At 39.7% G+C, this 20,402-nt stretch overlaps 1 protein-coding gene across 4 annotated transcripts in view; it reads right to left on the minus strand.

Annotated features, from left to right (window-relative positions):
* Nucleotides 1-20,402, minus strand: part of TMEM245 (transmembrane protein 245) — a 101,787-nt gene that overhangs the window by 68,866 nt on the left and 12,519 nt on the right. For 3 of the 4 annotated variants that reach the window (XM_017949660.1, XM_021927290.1, XM_003911392.3), the window contains exons 3-5: nt 19,806-19,907; nt 5,987-6,103; nt 3,436-3,669 (exon numbers count right to left, since the gene is read on the minus strand). In XM_017949660.1, coding sequence (XP_017805149.1) covers nt 3,436-3,669; nt 5,987-6,103; nt 19,806-19,907 — 453 coding nt within the window. The remainder of the gene's footprint in view (nt 1-3,435; nt 3,670-5,986; nt 6,104-19,805; nt 19,908-20,402) is intronic. The other variant, XM_017949661.1, reaches the window with a different exon arrangement.

The raw sequence follows: 20,402 nt of genomic DNA on the forward strand, positions 1-20,402 counted from the left end.
ACTATTCCACACAGATGGAACTGGACAATGTAACTTTTCAAACCATCCCCAACTGCCTATATATTATCTTCTTCATGAAGTCTGAATCCTTGAAGAGTCTGGGATTATGTTATGGCCCATATAAACATAAGATACTCTTATTGTGAAGATTTCAGTGACTATAATTCTGGCCCCTCACATATTTTTCCCCCTTCCTGAGTAAAGAATACAAAACCCTGACGTTTCCTCATCTCCTTGGCTTTTCAAATTTTCTTGTTTTCCTTGGTTGCTCGTTATTTAGTGACCAGAAAAGCATAAGGTATTCCATACGCATCATGATTTTGTACCACTGCAGAGCAATGTTGTTCCTATTTCCCCATTTGATGCTGCTCTCAACATCTGAACAGATGCCAGGGTTCAGTAGAGAAGCAAGCTGAGTACTAGCAGGGCTGCGACAAATGGCCCAAGGCTATGCACTGCAACTTCAGTGGGGACCACTCTCAGACCACACCATCTCCTCCTGGAGTTGGGCAGTGAAGTGGCCTTCAAGCAGAGGTTAAGCTTCCTGTTAGAAGCCAATTAAGAAGGTGGTAGGGCCAGAAGGAAGTGTTACTCAACTGTGAGGCTTGCCTTGAAGTTTGGACCCTGGATCTCAATCAGTATATAATTTCTCTAACTCTAGAGATTTGTGTTCTTAGCTCTGGCCTTATAACCTAAAGGTTCACAATTTGCTGTTTTGAACCATGAGCTCAGTGTTACACACAAGTTCAACAATTCCTTTACTACCATTTTTAAATCCCTTAAAAAGTCCTAGAAGAGCTCCTATAGTTTCACTAAGTCCAGGTAATTACAAGCTGTAGAAAAGCTTTTAGGGGCCACATTATTCACAGCCTGCTCTCCCAAGATCATGTCAAATTCCTATGGTAACCAGAAGATTAAGCTACAACTAAGAGAAATGAAATTCCTGCTAACAAACTTTAAGGAAAAGAGAGTTGCAACAGCATCTGACAGAGTTTGCCAGCAGAGTAAAATCATCTGGAAAAAAACAAAGTATGGAACAATCTAGAAGAGCAATTTAAACTGCTCCACTCAGTTTAACAGGAAGCATGGCGATGGTATCTGCTCTCTGACTTGCTTAATTAAAGCTGTATCTTATTCGAACTGCCTAACAGAAGTTGTTTGAGGACACAAGAACCAGATATAGGCCGGGCACGGTGGCTCACACCTGTAGTCCCAGCACTTTGGGAAGCCAAGGTGGGAGGATTGCTTGAGTTCAAGAATTTGAGACCAGCCTAGGCAACATGGCAAACTACAAAAAATACAAAAAACACAGCCAGTGGTGGCCAGGTGCAGTGGCTCACACCTGTAATCCCAGCACTTTGGGAGGTTGAGGTGGGCGGATCACGAGGTCAGGAGATCAAGACCATCCTGGCTAACACAGCGAAACTCCGTCTCTACTAAAAATACAAAAAATTAGCCAGGCGTGGTGGTGGGCGCCTCTAGTCCCAGCTACTTGGGAGGCTGAGGCAGGAGAATGGCGTGAACCTGGGAGGCGGAGCTTGCAATAAGCCGAGATCGCATCACTGCACTCCCACCTGGGCAACAGAGCAAGACTCTGTCTCAAAAAAAAAAAAAAAAAAGCCAGTGGCATGCACCTGTAGCCTCAGCTATCTGGTGGGGGACTGAGGCAGGAGGATCACTCGAGCCTGAGAGATCGAGACTGTGGTGACTGAGTGACAAAGTGAGACCCTATCTCAAAAAAAAAAAAAAAAAAAAAACCAGATACACACTTCAACCATTTATATTGTATGCTCCCTGAGGACAGGCACTACTATACTGTGCTCTGGTCATAATAAATGTTAAAAAAATAATGCCTATTCAATTAACTATCCAATTTAGTGAGGAAAAATAAAAATAAGTGATGAAAACTAATGATCTAGAAGGTAAATGCGCCAATAAGTTTAGACTTTTAGACTACGGTGGAGAATAGCTTTCAAAAATCAGATTACGTTTTAATCAATATGAAAAACCCTGACATAGGAAATAAGGAGTAATCAAATGTAGGAGGTACCCAGATGGCAAAATCCACAGCAGCCATTGAGGACTCAATGAATTTGGCACAAAATATGGCTGCCACAAGAGGAAAGCCCAAATAATCAGGAAAGTATTAGGTAAAAGATGTTTCTACAATGCACCTGTCAGAGAAAACTCTTCTTTACTCTTTCTAGTCTTAGAAGAAAGACAGTTTTAGACAGAATTAAAACTGGTGGGCCTTAAATTACCACAGCATTAAGATACAAAGACCTGATTTAATGGATTATGGAAAATCATGATTCCATTTTGATGTAATACATACAATATATACATACATGTAATTTAATTTTTCTGTCAAACAAATCACAAGACTTTACATACATATATTTCTCAAAACCTACATTTCCTTTGAATTAAAAAGGCAAGGTAAAATGTGCTTCCCTAAGAGTAGCTCTCAAAAATCATTCAATCTCAGCTGGGTGCAATGGCTCACTCCTGTAATGCCAGCACTTTGGGAGGCGGAGGTGAGCAGATGACTTGAGGTAAGGATTCGAGACCGGCCTGGCCAACATGGTGAAATCCCATCACTACTAAAAATACAAAAAATTAGCCAGAGGAGGTGGCGCGTGCCTGTAGTTCCAGAAACTGAGGAGGCTGAGGTGGGAGAATCATTTGAACCCAGGAGGCGGAGGCTGCAGTGAGCCGAGATCGCACCACCGCAATCCAACCTGGGTGACAGAGCGAGACTCCATCTCAAAAAAAAAAGAAAAAAAATCATTCTATCTTCAAATTCCAAAACACAGATGACTGTTAACATTCTCCTCCACAGAATCATGGATGGCTAATCAGTCAAATCTCTACATGGAGCTATTAATCTCAAATACTACATGAAACTGTAAGAGGCTAAACACATTTTCTGAGCTTAAAAGTGAAATATTGGCTGGGCGCAGTGGCTCACGCCTATAATCCCAGCACTTTGGGAGGCAGAGGTGGGCAGATCATGAGGTCAGGAGATCGAGACCATCCTGGCTAACATGGTGAAACCCTGTCTCTACCAAAAATAAAAAAAATTAGCTGGGGATGGTGACGGGCACCTATAGTCCCAGCTACTTGAGAGGCTGAGGCAGGAGAATGGCGTGAACCTGGGAGGCGGAGCTTGCAGTGAGCCAAGATCACGCCACTGCGCTTCCACCCTGTGTGAGACTCGGTCTCAAAAAAAGAAAAAAGAAAAAAAAAAGTGAAATATTAAAGATGCATCAAAATAATAAATTAACAAAATGGTGTTTACTATTTAAATGCAAACGTAAGACTGTTTTACTTTGCAAGACAGTAAATTTATCTCAAATATTAAAATCCAAAAGTAAAAAAAGAAGAAAAAAATCTTCAAAGACAAGACAAGATCGTACTTAACCAGATAACGACCTGCAATCGGCACTGGCAGCAACTGTACAATCCACAGGTTCAACCAGATCTGCACGACGACAATGGCCCAAACCAGAGAAACGAAGTAGATGTCACTAGTTTTCTTCTTTCTAAGAAATGTTCCTATTTCAGGCCTTCGTCTGCCCAGAGTGGGTGAAGGGGAAGTGGGTGAAGGGGAGGAGGGTGAAGGGGAGGTGGACAACGTTGGAGGGGATTCTCCCCTGTCCAATGCTTCTGAAAAGGGAAAGAAAAACACCACACACCGTATTAGTCCACATGAGGAAATGGGATACAGAGCCACTCGTTAGGCTAGCCTGTTTCAGGCCTTCAAAATGTGCTGATATGGTATGATTACATCGGGTTAAAAAAGACAAAAATATTTGGACCCATGTTTGCATATGCACTGAAAAACGTGGAGAATCACAATGCCAACAGAGCTTGAATCTAGAAGAGTAAGTTAGTTGGTGATAGAATTGGGAGTCATTAAAACAAAATACATGACAAAGTAGCTGAGAATTATAATTATCCGATAAAACTTATTCAAACTATTTAAAGAAACAAATGCTAACATATACTAGAAATTCTATATTTAAAAATCCCTCTTCTTTTAATAGAACTTTAGATTAGATGTATTTATATCCGTTTCTGATACAAGAAGACTTTTCAGTGTTATTTCACCTAAAATGGAACGAACTGATCTTACAAGAACCCAGGGCTTTCAAACAGATAGAAGATATAAAACATGAGTGAGATACAAAAACAATGACAGATTTCTCGGGTGAGGATTTTCAAATAAAGGAAACCATACTGGATTATTTCACATAAGACACCATTTCCTAACAATACAACCACCATGTTACGTTTTACTATAGGGTGTTATTATTTCTATTTCCTAGTTTTAATAAGATATACCACATACATCAGAAATTACATAACTCCTAAAGCAGTATTACTCTATATATACTATAATAATGAAAATTATTAAGATCCTAAAACTTGCATTTTGCCTTCCATTAGAAAAAAATGTTAATTACAATAAAGTATGTCATGTTGAACATGTGGATTGTTAATTACAAAAGTATCATATGTCAGAAAGTCTAGAAAAAAGAGAAAAGAAATAAGAACTCCCATAATCCCAACCTCACATTTTCCCCCTGGTCTTTTACTTAGTCGTAGCATGTTCTAATTATCCTTTCTCATTCTTTCTCTTCAGCTGAACGTCAGCTCCATCAGAGCTAAGACCTTGTCTATTTTGTTCTCCCTCCACTGAATTCCTGGCACATACAATAGTATCTCATATGCAGGAGGTGCTCACTAAATATGTGAATGAATGACTTCCCTGTTGTTTCATAATTTTCATAAGCAACCACCCACACAGTAGCCCACTAAGTGCTGTATCATAATTTCCTTAATGTTTTTCATGTTAAATGTTCAGTTATTAATAAATTTTTACTACTGAGACCACTTGCACCCTGGTAAGTCAGCTCACCTCACCAGGACCAACATTCTACCCTTACAAGTTCAGGGCTAAAGCCCAAGCTAGTTAACAGATGCTTTTGTTTGACTCTGCTCTAAGTAGCTTTCTAATTTGGAAACTTCATGTTGGTGGGTGTGACAGATATTTGGAAGAAAGAGTCCAAAACCAAAACATCATTTCCTCTCCACTTTGGAAATATAATTCCATGTGCAAGAAAAATAAGTGTTCCTACTACACCAAATTCCTTTCTCTTAGCTGACATTTCGAAAGTCAGTTCTTCAAGGAGAATTCACTGTAAATATTCCCTAACTCCAAATACCTCTGGCACTAATGGACCTCTAAGCACAGACTAAGGTGGCCTTTTACATTCCAGAACTCTTCAAGAGAACCGCATGACTCTATAGCTGGTATATCTACCAGCTGGATCCCTCAGGAGCCTGCAATTCCCAAAGCCAGGCCACACATGACAATGAGTCCAAAACAATCAGAGAGGTCTGTTTTAGGGGTCAACATATTAACACATGAAGCATGCAAACTTTCAGAGAAAGAATGACAGAGAAATGGATGACTGCAACATGGAAAATAAAAGTCCTCCCCAAAAAGAGAGCTGGGAAAAGGGAACAAAAGAAAGAAAAAACAACAGGAAGAGACAGGGTAAAATAAAATCATGGAGGAGAACTGACAGTTGTAGAAGAAAGAAATGGAAAATAAGAAATCAAGATAAGATATGCAAAAAGTGGAGGGAAATGTGGGAAAGGTAAATGGAGACTGAGAAAAGGAAAATAAAAAGAAAGGAATGAAGAACAGAAGAAAAATAAGAAAAGCCTTTTTTTTTTAAAAGGAAAGAACAAAGAACTAAGATCAGAAACTCAAAAAGGTAAATAATTAAATGTATTTAAAACATGATATATGAGAACAAAGATGAGAGGGAAAAGGGCATTAAAAAAGGAACCAAAGAGAATAAATGAAGGATCAGCAGAAGTAGCATTTTGTGATGCTAGTGCCCTAAATTTTACATTCTATGTACATTTCATTTTCCAGAATAACCTTGAATGTCACCAGAACATCAGTCACCTGCAGGCTGAGTGGAGAGCTGGTCTTCACTGCTTGATTCATACCCTGTGATAGAGATGGCCAAGTTTGCCAGAGTAGAAGCTGCCATGGAGATAACCTGCCCTGGTAACTCTGCCCCTGTAAAAGAAGCATCCATTTTCAAAACTCTTTAAAGTGGGAAATAATGGCTGCAAATTTAAACACAGTCCAACGTTTTCAACAACAACAAAATAAAATGGTTACTACTGACCCACTGAATAAGTGGTTCTTCACCAAGGAAGAACCATTAAGAATCGACATGAGAGTGTGCTAAAAAAGCAAATCCCTCGACTTTCTGTATACCTTTCTCCTTTGGGAACTTCATGCTGGTGGATGTGGCAGACACTACACATGTAAATTTGGAGTCCCACACTTATATTTGTTAACAAGTAGATTTTAATGCATACTTCTATTGAAAAACACTACCACATCAAGTCTGTGAGCTCCCTGATCTGTCTTAGAGACAGGCTGTGTTGTATGACTAGGTCTCATCTTAGTACAAGACAGCCCACATTTGGTGATCATAATAAAAACATTCCACAAATGAGTATGCGAATATATGGGTATTATGCAAAACCATATAAATCTATAAATTACATAACTCAGTACAGGCAAAATCTACCACTTTAAAATCTAAATGAACAACATGACCTTGTTTCATGTTATATATTTCCACGTTAAATTCCTAATAGGTAGTGCCAACCTCAATCATTTGCACTAAATTCAAGCAAAACATTCACTGGCAAAGGAGGTCTGTCAACCTTTAACCTTCTACAGCAGACAAGGAAGAATAGCTCACACATCATCAGGTTCTAGCACACTTTCTTGCACACTAGACTGGAGAGCTAAAAAATTGTATTTTTGGATTCCCCTGTAGCTAAGGTCTCACACGTGACAGTTTCTAACAAGCAGGTACACCTGTGCAAGACTTGAGAGCCTGAAGTGGCACACTGTAATCTGGAAGCCACAGAGCTCTCGCGTCAAACACAGTCTGTCAGGAAGGCACATAGTTTTTCTGCAGCAACTTAGCAGAAGTTCTGATGTCTGATCTCTAACTTCACGGTGAGCAGCAGCAGCCGTGGCCCTCTGCCCAAACAGTCCTTCAGTGTCACTGAGCATTTCTCCTGATTGCACTGCTTCTGCCTGTGTCAGATTCCAAGATTAGTTGTCTGGTCTTTCTAGAAATTCCATGTGCAAAAATTGTAAGCGCTAACCAATACCTCCTACTATTTATTTAAACTACCTGGAATAGATTCTATTGTTCACAACTAAGAACACTAGCAATTCCCAGTCACCAAATCATACACCCACACTCATACAACTGAGACATTATTTTTGGTAGGCCAAGACTCAGTATGGTAACATAGGATTCTGCCACGCCAATGAAAAGAGCCATGACCCTTCAGAAAGCTGATGAATTTCAGCTCCAAATTAACTCCACACACCCAAATATCCAAGGCTGGCCCTCTCCCAGAAAGCAGCAAGCCAGAGCCTGAGGTGGGGCTCTTTGGTAGATTCAGACATCAGGATAAGAGTACTCACCTTGCTCAATCATACCCTGTCCCTCCTCTAATAAATGCCCCTGTGACCTTAAAGAGTTTATTTTTAGATATGGTATCATATCTCTCAATATTAGAGAAATTCAAACTCATGGTCTGAGAGGAAAGCATAAGTTAGATTTCTGGATTAGGACCTTACTCTCCTGGCCTGTGTACCCAAGGTCCTCCTGAAATGCCAATAAGACAGCAAGGGTTGACAGAGAAAAACGGTCTTTCATTTCTTACATGTACTGTGTGCTGGGGAGAAAGACACAGACCCTGCCCCCAGGGAGTCTAGTAAAAGACATTAATTAAAGAACCACACAAATACACGTGTGTATACAAACTATGGTTGCTATAAAAAAAAAATCCTGGGTATCTTGTGACATCCTAACAATATCCTGGGCAGAAGGAAAGTTGTGAGAAGAACCCAGCATACTGAAGACAGTGAAAGAAGGTCAGTGTGTCTGGAACACAGACAGCTAGTAAGAAACTGGTATCAAATAGACAAGGCTGGAGAGGTAAGCCAGATGATGCAGATCACAGAACACCGTATGAAGGACTTTAGTCTTTATTCTAAGAGGAAGAAGAAAGCACTGAAGAGTTTCAAACAGGATAGTAGTCTTTTTTTCACTGAAATTTTATTGAGATAAAAGTATACTCATATGCAGTTGCAAGAAATAATCCCAGTGTACCACCATTTGTCCAGTTTCTCCTGACACAAGATACAGAACAGCATCATCACTACAAGGTCTCTCATGCTGACCTTTTATAACCACACTCAACTGCCTCTCACCCCTCTCACCACCCTGTAAATAAATAACCCGTTTGAGATATAAGACCATTCCTGCTTGTCTGGAGAAAGAGAGACTAGAGGGGACCTATAATGGGTACAGGGAGATAAGCTGTTGCAGTACTATAGGAAGGACATGATGCCAGCATAGTCTATAGCCACAACAGGAGAGACGGGGAAAAGTGGCTGCGTTAAAGAAACACAGAAGAGTCAAAGTGGACCACACTTGGTGAGGAAGCAATAAAGGGAATCAAAGAGATGATGGTATCCAGGTTTCCAGACTATGGTTAGATAGAGAACATGTAGCAGAACTGGATGAAGATTTTTGGCATATTAGAGCTATTTTTAGACTTTCAGATAGAAGTTCCACAAACAGGCTGGGTGCAGTGGCTCATGCCTGTAATCCCAGCACTTTGGGAGGCCAAGGTGGACATATCACCTGAGGTCAGGAGTTCGAGACCAGCCTGGCCAACACGCTGAAACCCCGTCTCTACTAAAAATACAAAAATTAGCTGGGCATGGTGGCGCATGCCTGTAATCCCAGTTACTCAAGAGGCTGAGGCAGGAGAATTGCTTGAACCCGGGAGGCAGAGGTTGCAGTGAGCCTAGATCGCGTCACTGAGCTGAGATCACATCATTCAGCTGAGATCACGCCAGTGAGCCAAAATCACACCACAGCACTCTGCCTGGGTGACACAGTGAGACTGTCTCACAAAAAAAAAAGAAAAAAGTTCCACAAACAAACTGACCTATACCAGAGATGGGGCAAGACTTAGCTTCGCAGCAGTACACCCAGGGGGGATCTTTTAGGCCCCACTCAAGAGCAAAGTTTGGGAACACCTCATGGCCTGGGACAATACAGTAGAAAAAGGAAAAACAAAAACAAAGACCTTCAGGTCAAAAATTTTAAAAATTAAGAATTCTCTCTTACATAAGATTACAGACTAGTCAAGGGTCTTGAATTACTAAACTGGCCTCTTCAAGAGTAATTTAATTAAGTGGTCACTCTTCGTCACTCATCTAGAGACACTGTAAGAAAAGTAAGTCACTGGCCGGGCGTGGTGGCTCACGCCTGTAATCCCAGCACTTTGGGAGGTCGAGGCGGGCGGATCACAAGGTCAGGAGATCAAGACCATCCTGGCTAACATGATGAAACCCCGCCTCTACTAAAAATACAAAAAATTAGCCGGGCGTGGTGGCGGGCGCCTGTAGTCCCAGCTACTCAGGAGGCTGAGGCAGGAGAGTGGTGCAAAACCAGGAGGCGGAGGTTGCAGTAAGCCAAGATCACGCCACTGCACTCCAGCCTGGGCGACAGAGCAAGACTCCATCTCCAAAAAAAAAAAAAAAAAAAAGAAAAAGAAAAAGAAAATTAAGTCCCTTGATGGTTTTTGCAAAATAACAAGATCATTGGATAACTCTTCAAATAATGGACTTTCAGTTCAGCTGCATTTTAACTTACATTTCTAAATGCCTACTAAGCATTCACTCACCAAATAGGCGAATAGGCTATATGCTGATATAAGAAACTAGGACCCTGGTCTCAAATTCAGTCTGATACTTAAGAGCTAATGTAAAGTAAGTATAAACTGTTAGGGAGCAGTTTGGAAATCAAACCCATGCGGGGAGGTCTGGGAAAGGTTTCCAAAGGAGCTGTCTGACAAGAATATTGAAAGATGCCATCCTTTAAATCCATTTTAACAAAAGTGAGCTAGATAAAGAAGACAGAACAGTTCTACCTCGGAAAGGAAGCTCCTGAGAGACTGGTGTCTTAGAGGGCAGGGGGAGAAAAGTGTTTCAGGAAGACAAAAAAGCAGGTGTGAAGACACAAAGGCAAGCAAAAGCAGAGTGTCCTCTTCAAAGAACTCTAGGAAGTTCAATCAGGCCGGAAGATAGTGTGAATGAGAACAGCAGAGTAGCATAAGAACGCAGAGGGAAGCTGGGATCAGGGCACGAAAGGTCTCACATTTACTATGAGGAAGCAGCACGATTCAGTGGCTGGAAGCACAGGTGAGGAAAGAAGACTCCCCAGGTTCAAATCCCAGGTCTATTCTTACTACTTAGATGGCTATAGGCAAGTTAGTTAACATCAAGATGTCCCAGTCTCCTCATGTGTAAAAATGAGGCTTACATAAATTTGTATCTAATGTGACAACGAAGTGAAACAATACATATAAAATGCTGGCTGGGCACAGTGGCTCACACCTGTAATCCTAGTACTTTAGGAGGCTTAAGGCAGGTAGATCAACCGAGGCCAAGAGTTCTAGACCTGCCTGGCCAACATGGTGAAACCCCATCTCTATTAAAAATACAAAAGAATTAGCTGGGTGTGGTGGCACGCGCCTGTAATCCCAGCTTCTCGGGGCTGAGGCAGGAAATCACTTGAACCCGGGAGGCAGACGCTTCAGCGAGCCAAGACGGCACCACTGCACTTCAGCCGGGGCGACAGAGCAAGACTCCATGTCGAAAAATAAATAAATAAATAAAGTTTAGAACAACGCTGGGTATGTTGGAAGTACTCAATAAATGTTAGCTATCATCATCATCAATATCAATCTATTGGCTTTGACAGTATAAACTAGAAGTAGAAGCCACTAACACTTCTACAGTATTTCTTTGCACCTCTCCTCCCCTTTCTACTTTATATTATAGCCATCTATTTTCCCTTAGTAGATATTTTTAGATCTCCCCACAAAGCTAAGCAAAGTATCTTGTATCTATAGAGTAGGCACTGAAAGATTCGAGAAAAAGCTAAAACCAATCAATTAAATCTTCAAAACTGTGGCTTAAGGAATAACTCTCCAACTTGCTAATGGCACTAAAATATGCAGTAAATATGCAATAAAGCTTAGCTACATCAATGGAAGCTGCAATATTTTTCTAGTTAATACACAAATGACTCAGCAAATTTTTCGAGCACCTCAAACTTCACAAAAGCATGAAAGGAGTAGCACATACAGAAAATCAACAAAGTATTTGAAAATTATGAATACAAGATTTGGCAAACTGCTTTTATCCAACAGATCTGTACTTTAATGACTTCTGTCTTAGTGATACCCTTCAGCACTTCAAAAACCTCAAGGAATTGGCCTGGAACCAGAGTCCAAAAAAAAACAAAAAACAACAGTCCAGGCAGGGAGATGATAAACCTAACAGAAGAATGCCAGGACTGAGACTCTTGGCCAAGTTGTGGTATTAGATTTAAAAGCCACAGCTAAAAATAGGCACAAAAACAAGGGAACATAATCTTGGGACTCAAGGACTGAAAAAAAAAAAAAAGGAAAGAGCATCCAAGGTTTCAGGTATCAATCCACCCAGAGACAGGGCCAGCGTTAAGCAGAAGCCAAATAACAGGGATCTACACAAATCCAAACAAGCATGCTACTGACATTAGCAGCCTAGAACCAGGGGACAGAAACTCAAAGAGTCCGGCACACAAGAAAGAGACCTCAGGTCAGATAGTATCTGTCAATATAGCAACTCAATGATGAACAGACTAACCTTTTTAACAAGCATTGGTAAATATACTTTAAATCCAGTCTAAATAAGGAGATACTTCTTGATCCACTCCATTCTTTTTCACAGATATAGCAGCAGTTAACAGAAATACATCCAAACATGCTTATTGGAAGGAGGCATTGCATACCAACTAAATAAAACCTCCCCAGCCTGCAAAGTTCCCTTTGAAGAAGGCTTCTGTTTCCATTACTAATGTGGAAAATACAACTCCCTCAATGGTTTCTAGTATCACGTCACAAGGGCCTGCAGATGGACCAGTAGACTTTTCTCTAGGCCTGTTTAACTTGCACTATCAGAACTGGGGAGTGGGAGGGGAACAGTAAAACATTTGGTTTGCTCCCTTTTTCCAATTTGGGCTTGACTGAACCAAACTTGTTCATATCTCATGCTATCCCAAAACGAGTAAGGCAACTATCAGGATTTGTCTCTGCAAAGACATTTCTAGTCATTTACAAACAATTACCAATGCCAGGAGGAACAGCACTCAGCAGTACTCGCTGGTACTTCTCAGGCTGGGTACCCAGGCTATTATAGATATATCTGATGCTTGTTTCACTAACTTTTGAAGAAATTTCTCATACTCAGAAAAAATGGCTCTCTGAGCCTAAGTTTCTTCATTTGTAAAATAAGTATAACACCAATCTCACTAGACTGCTTAAAAAAAATTGAGCATTTTTAAAGAGTCTAACACAGCCTTGCTTATAGGAGATAACGATGCTAGTGTCTCTCTTTCCTCAGACGCCAAGGGAACATACTGAAGGTGGATTCCAGGTGCCATGGTTTGAGTGTTTGTCCTCCAAAACTTGTGTTAAATTTAGTTGTCATTATCACAAGTATTAATAGGTAGGACCTTTAAGAGGTGATTAGGCCATCAGGGCTCAGTCCTCATGGGTAGGATTAATGTCATTACAAACGGGTGAGTTCAGCCCCAGTCCTCTCTTGCTTGCCCTTGTACCACGTGATGACACAGCAAGAAGACCCTTACCAGATGCCAGCACCTTGACAGTGGACTTCTCAGCCTCCAGAACTGTAAGCCAATAAATTTCTGTTCATTGCAAGTTACCAAGTCTGTGTTACTCTGTCACAGCAGCACAAAACAGACTAAGACATAAGGTTTCTACTAAGTAAGGTTTCTGGGATCTAGGAGGCAAGGAAGCTAGGTCATGTAGTTAAGTCAACAGGACCAATATGGAAAACTGAAGGAGCTGACAACTACAACTGATGCAAGAAGGATGAGTAGTCAATACTTTTTCAGGATGACTGACACTTACTCAAAGAGCGTGGGGAGGGGAAAGAACACTGGGCTTAGGGTCAAGAACCTACGTTTATTTATTATCATTATTATTACTTTTAAGACAGGGTCTCACCTCTGTAGCCCAGGCTGGAATACAGTGGCATGATTACTACTCACTGCAGCCTTGACCTGGGCTCAAACAATCCTCCAGCTTCAGCCCTCCCAGTAGCTGGGACTATAGATGCACACTACCACACCCAGCTAATTTTTATTTTATTTTATTTTTATTTAATTATTTTCTGTAGAGACAGGGTCTCACTATCTTTCCCAGGCCAGGCTAGTCTTGAACTCCTGGGCTAAAGCAATCCTCCTGCCTTGGCCTCATAAAATACTGGAATTATAGCATGAGCCATTATGCCTGGCCAAGGACCTAAGTTTAAATCTTAGCTCCACTAGTCACCTGTGTGACTGCAGGCTAGTCAGTTAATCTCTAGAAGTATCTTCATCTGTAAATGAAGATACCATCTATTTTACAAAGATTTATTTGTATGGGTTCTGTTTTGTTTGCTTGTGGATTTAAAAAGATAGCACATTTAAAAGCACTTAAAAGTTCTTGGCGGCCAGGCGCGGTGGCTCAAGCCTGTAATCCCAGCACTTTGGGAGGCCGAGACGGGCGGATCATGAGGTCACAAGATCAAGACCATCCTGGCTAACACAGTGAAACCCCGTCTCTACTAAAAAATACAAAAAACTAGCCGGGTGAGGTGACGGGCGCCTGTAGTCCCAGCTACTCAGGAGGCTGAGGCAGGAGAATGGTGTGAACCCAGGAGGCGGAGCTTGCAGTGAGCTGAGATCCAGCCACTGCACTCCAGCCTGGGTGACAGAGCGAGACTCCGTCTCAGGGAAAAAAAAAAAAAAAAGTTCTTGGCTCATGACAGGCACTTAAATATTCTTCCCTTATTATCTTAAGCTTTTGGGAAATACTATGTTAGAACTTCTCAGGTCTAAGAGGAAACCACTGAGTAAGACCCTTGGGTTCAGAAGGAACCACTGAAACTAACTCAGCAATGATTCACAAGAAGAGTTTTCTGAGGCTGAGGTGGGAGCACTGCTTGAGCCCAGGAGTTCAAGCTGCAGTGAGCTATGGTCACACCACTGCACTCCAGCCTGGGCAACAGAGCAAGTGTCAGTCTCTAAAAACAAAAATATGAATAATAAATAGAAGAGTATTCTGGGTCTAGGAACCAAATTCAGGCTTTGAATTCTGATGAAATCCAGGACTAATTCTGTGAGTCTAGTGAACCACAGATCACGAAAGTTTCTACAGCACAAAACCTTCAAAGCTCAGAAGACACACAGAAGGATACTCACACAAGTGACTGGAAAACAAGAGCAAGTGACACAACGGGACATTGGAAATGACAAGGAAAGAGCAGATGCACACATTGTCGTGGCAGTATACTAAAGCATTCCCGTACCTACCTATATTACAGTGACATCTACAGCAGGAAACTGTAAGTATAAGAGAAGGGCTGATTCACACCAGATGATTTGAGTTCTGATACTTAAACAGAAACAATGTTCTTAGGGGCAAGAAGAAAAAAATACTCAAAAATTTAGAAAAAAAAAAATTTAAAAGATTTATTTTATGATGAGGATTATTTAGACTAGAAGTCCAGAAAGGGATTCTAGATCAGTAATCACCTACCTTGACGCAGGTTGAAATGAGAGTAAAAGAAAACAAATAAAACCAAGATTTCCAAATCTGTACTCAACATTTATTCTGTGTGTCTGTGATTTCCTTCCTTGTCATAGCCGGTAATACAAATAACAGCAATCTGGCTTGCATATCAGTATATCACTATTCTAAGTTTACGGCTGGTAATCATCATCGACCATAGTCTCCTTTTTCCCCTTGCTCAAAAATTGGTCTTAGAAACAGTTTTCTAGGCTGCCGTCATCAGATGACTAGAATTTACACTGTAGAGAAAACAGAATTGCAACCTTTGGTTTAGACCTGCATTACTTATATTTTTATAATAATTACTTACTTTGCCCTGGACAAAAGTAGTCAAAAGGGGAAACCATTCTGGGGTAAGGGGTAAAGGGTAAGCAGAGCTGTCTGAGTCACTTGCTATTAGGTGAACGAAAACACAGGAGATAAAACTAACCAGAGAAACAAGTCGAAACTGCCAAGCTTTCTACAACAGTTGCCAAAACAGGAAATTTACTTCCACTAGGCAGATATATAACCACAAAGTTTAACAGATTATAACCAGAAAGACAGGCTGAACAAAGAAAACTTAGACACCAAAATACAAAATAAAATCCTCCCTATTTTCCACTGTGAGAGAGATATGTAGTTAAGGTTACTTTGCTTCAGGTATTTTAAAATTCTAAATATATATTTATAAATAAAAATATGGCTTACAATTGCTAGATATTACTCATTTATCAAACAAAATAATAAAAAGCAAATTAATTTTTAAAAACTTTTGCAAGGTACCTGTACAAACACACCAGAGTGCCACAAACAGCCTCATGATTAGAATAAAATGAAGACGTTAAAAATAACGCTGTATAAGTGTATTCATTCACACAGAAAGTTGATCATGACATAATTAAGTTTAAAATGTGGGTTACAAAAGAGAATGTTCACTGTAATCTAGTTTTTTGTGTGTTTTTAAAAGTCTGAAGGCAAAACAACTATTAGTTAACATTTTGGTATAATCTGTAGACGGTGAGATTTTGAGTGATTTTTAGTTTCTTCCTTTTGTTTCTCTATATTTCCTCACTTTACTGCAACACACATATTATCTGAGAAATTAATTCTTTTTAAAACATACTGCAGCTAGTAATCTGCTCTTGGAGTTTATTACAGCCATCAGAAAGAAGCAAGGAGCAAAGTATTGGTCAACTACAGAAGCTTTGTGTTCAGACTTACCTCTCCAGTCACAGCTGCTTCCACACGGCTGGGTAACCAGAAGTCTGGTCTGATGATTTGAGGACCACTACTATATCCTGACAACCTCCCCACTTTCAACTCCTTAGAGACCTCTACCTTTAACAAACTATTTCCAGATATAGGTCACTCACAGCCAGGGTACCTCAAAACTAATCTCTAAAAGCACATGGTCTATTCAACTTTGTACTAGAAATTCCAACCAGAGCAATCTGGCAAGAAAAATAAATTACAGGCATGCAAATTAGAAAGGAAGAAGTCAAACTATCCCTATTGTAGATGACTGACCTTATATATGCAAAATCCTAAAGAATATACCAAAGAACTACTGAAGCTAATAAATTGAGCAGAGCTGAAGGATGCAAGATCAACAAGCAAAAAATCTGTTTTATTTCTACCCAGCAGCAATAAACCATCCAAAAAGAAAATTAAGAAAACAATTCCACATGATAGTATCAAAAAGAATAAGGAATAAATTAAAGGTGCAAGACATATACAAAGAAAACTTCAAAACACTGCTGACTCCTATGTTCATTGCAGCACTGTTCACAATAGCCACAATTTGGAAGAAACCTAAGTATCCATCAACAGATAAATGGATAAAGAACATGTGGTACTTATACACAATGGAGTACTATTCAGCCAAAAAAACCAGAATGAGATCCTGTCATTTGTAACAACATGGATGGAACTGGAGGCCGTATAAGCTAAGTGAAATAAACTAGGCACAGAAAGACAAACATCTAATGTTATCACTTATTTGTGGGATCTAAAAATCAAAACAATTGAACTCAGAGATAGAGAGCAGAGGATGGTTACCAGAGGCTGGGAAGCATAGTGGGAGGGTAAGGGGAAGCTGGAAGTGGTTATTAATAGGTACCAAAAAAATTAAAAAGAATGGACAGGGCACAGTGGCTCATGCCTGTAATCCCAGCACTTTGGGAGGCCAAGGCAGGCGGACCACCTGAGATCAGGAGTTCAAGACCAGCCTGGCCAACGTGGTGAAACCCCGTCTCTACAACAATACAAATATTAGCCAGGCATAATGGTGAGTGCCTGTAATCCCAGCTACTCAGGAGGCTGAGGCAGGAGAATCACTTGAACCCGGGAGGTGAAGGCTGAAAAGAGCTGAGATCATGCCATTGCACCCCAGCCTGGCCAACAGAGCGAGACCCCATCTCAAAAAAAAAAATAAAGAATAAGACCTAGTATTTGATAGCACAATCTGAGGGTGAGGCAGGAGAATCGCTTGAACCTGGGAGGTAGAGGCTGCAGTGAGCTGAGATTGTGCCATTACACTCCAGCCTGGCCAATAGAGTGAGACTCCATCTCAAAAAAACAAAAAAATTAAAAAGAATAAGACCTAGTATTTGATAGCAAAACAATTATTGACTGCAGTCAATAATTTAATTGTATATTTTAAAATAACGAAGAGTATAATTGGATTGTTTATAGCAAGGGATAAATACTTGAGGAGATGGGTACTCCATTTTACTTGATGTGATTATTAGACATTACATGCCTGTGTCAAAACATCCCATGTACCCCATAAATATATACACCTACTATGCAGCCACAAAAAATAAAATTTAAAATTAAAAAAAAAAAAAACTGCTGAAAAATTAAAGTGTAATGAAATAAATGGAAATGCATCCCATGCTCATAAATTGTAAGGTTTTTGTGGTTTTGTTTTTTATATTGTAAAGATGGCAATGCTTTCCCAAGTGATCTCTAGATTGAATGCAATCCCTATCAAAATCCCAACAGGCTTTTCTGGAAAAACACAAAAGCTGATCTTAAATATGGAAATGCAAGGGACCAAAAAATAGTCAAAACAATTTTGAAAAAGAAGAATAAAGTTGGAGGATTCATGCTTCTGAATTTCGAAACTACAGTAATCAAAAGAATGTGTTAACTGACATAAGGATAGACATATAGATGAGTGAAACACAACACAAAGGGCAGAAATAAACCCATACATATATGGTCAATTGATTTCTGACAAGGGTGCCAAGGCCATCTTCAACAAACAGTGCTGAGAGAACTGAATATATGCAGGCAAAAGAATGAGGTTGGACCCTTACCTCACTTAATGTACAAAAATTATTTCAAAACGGATCAATGACCTACATATAAGAGATAAAAGTATAAAATTCTTAAAAGGAAACTTAAGGGTAAGTATTCACCAACCGTAGATTTGGCAATTGGTTTTCAGATAACACCAAAAACACAAGCAATAAAAGAAAAAATAAATTGGACTTCATCAAAAAAATTTCTGTGCATCAAAACAGACGGACTATCAAGAGAGTAAAAATATAACCCACCAATGAAATATTTACAAATCATATATTTGATAAGGGTCTAGTAGCTATATAAAGAATTCTTAAAATGAAACAACAAGCAACAAGGCAAACAATTTAATATTTTTTAAAGGGGAAAGAATTTGAATAAACATTTCTCCAAAGAAGAGAAACAAATGGCCAAAAAGCAAATGAAAAGATGCTCAACATCATTAGTTATTAGGGAAATGCAAATGAAAACAACGAGATACCACTTCATACCCACTAGACTGGCCGTTATCAAAAAGTGAAAAATAATAGATGTCGACAAGGATGCAGAGAAATTAGAATCCTGATACATTGCTGGTAGAAATTTGAATGGTACATCTGCTATGGAAAATAGTTTGGCAGTTCCTTAAAAAATTAAACACAGAATTACCATATGACCCAGTAATTCTACTCATAGGTAAATATTCAAAAGAACTGAAAACGTGTATTCAAATAAATACTTGCACACAAACGTTCACAGAGGCACTATTCACAATAGCCAAATGGTAGAAATAACTCAAATATCCATCAACTGACAAGCAGATAAACAAAATGTGGTATACTCTTACCATGGAATATGATTCAGCCATAAAAAGGAATGAAGTACTGATATATGTACAGGGTTTCTTTCTGAGGTGATGAAAATGTCTTGGAGCTAGATAGAGGTCATGGTTGCACAACATTGTGATATATTGTATGCTTTTTTTTTTTTTTTGAGACAGAGTCTCACTCTGTCGCCAGGCTAGAGTGCACTGGCACGATCTTGGCTCACTGCAACCTCCACCTCCCGGGTTCAAGCAATTCTTCTGCCTCAGTCTCCCAAGTAGCTGGGACTACAGGCACACACTACCATGCCCAGCTAATTTTTGTATTTTTAGTAGAGATGAGGTTTCCCCATATTGGCCAGGCTGGTCTCAAACTCCTGACCTCGTGATCTGCCCACCTCAGCCTCCCAAAGTGCTGGGATTACAGACGTGAGCCACTGCACCCAGCCTGTATGCCATTTTTAAATGGTTACTGCACCGGTAGCCTTTGCTACTTGGGAGGCTGAGGTTGGAAAACCCCTGAGCCCAGGAGTTCAAGGTTACAGTGAGCTATCATTGTGCCACTGCACTTCAGCCTGGGCAACACAGCAAGACCCCATCACTAAAAAATAAAATAAAAATATTTTATTTTATAAAAATAAGATATTTTAATAAAATTAAAATACAATGGCTTATGATTAATTTTAAGTTATATATGCCTCAATAAAATAATACCAAAACAAAGCATGGTCTAACAACCTAAAACATTTTAAATGATTTATTTTCCATTCAGAAACCATCATAGGTTTTTAAATAAATTAAAAGTTATTTCATCATAGCATTTTTTAAAAAGCTACTCTCCAAAATGCTTCAAAGAGTAATATTAATAGAACGCCCTATTTCTTACCAGAAGACTCTTTTCCATTCTGTTTTTCATACAGGGTGCCCACAGACATCAGGAAAACAATAACCAAGAATACTGGAATTCTCCATGAGCCAGCGAGAGATGCTGCAAATTAAGAATTAACATTTTTAGTGAAATAAAAACATAGTACTTGTTTTTACAAAACCGAATTTTGTAGTTTGACAGAACAATCTGGTATATATGTTAATTACAGAATTACTTATCAGGCAAAAAAAAATTTTTAAGTCCATTAGATAGATTAAACTTCAAGGTTTCCCAAAATTAAGTTCATCCCTGTTCTCAGAGGCCCCTGGTCAAATGGATAGGGTATATGCCAGCCCACCTTTAATGGGGTTTACAGACAGTCTATTGTAATGCATATTAAGGGTCTAAAACCATCCCGAACTCAAATCACCTACTTCACCCCAGAATGACCAGAATTAGGCATAGATCTCAAAGTCATAAAGTCTGACTTGGTTTCTTGAAAATACCACCGGGTGTGAACTTTCTCTCTCAAGAAAGAGAATGGCCCAAAAGAGCACAGCAAAAGAGTCAATGTCTCCTCCTCAGTGTATAATGCAAAAATGTTTACGAGTTGGC

This window comes from Papio anubis, chromosome 13, assembly GCF_008728515.1.
Source record: "Papio anubis isolate 15944 chromosome 13, Panubis1.0, whole genome shotgun sequence".
NCBI lineage: Eukaryota > Metazoa > Chordata > Mammalia > Primates > Cercopithecidae > Papio > Papio anubis.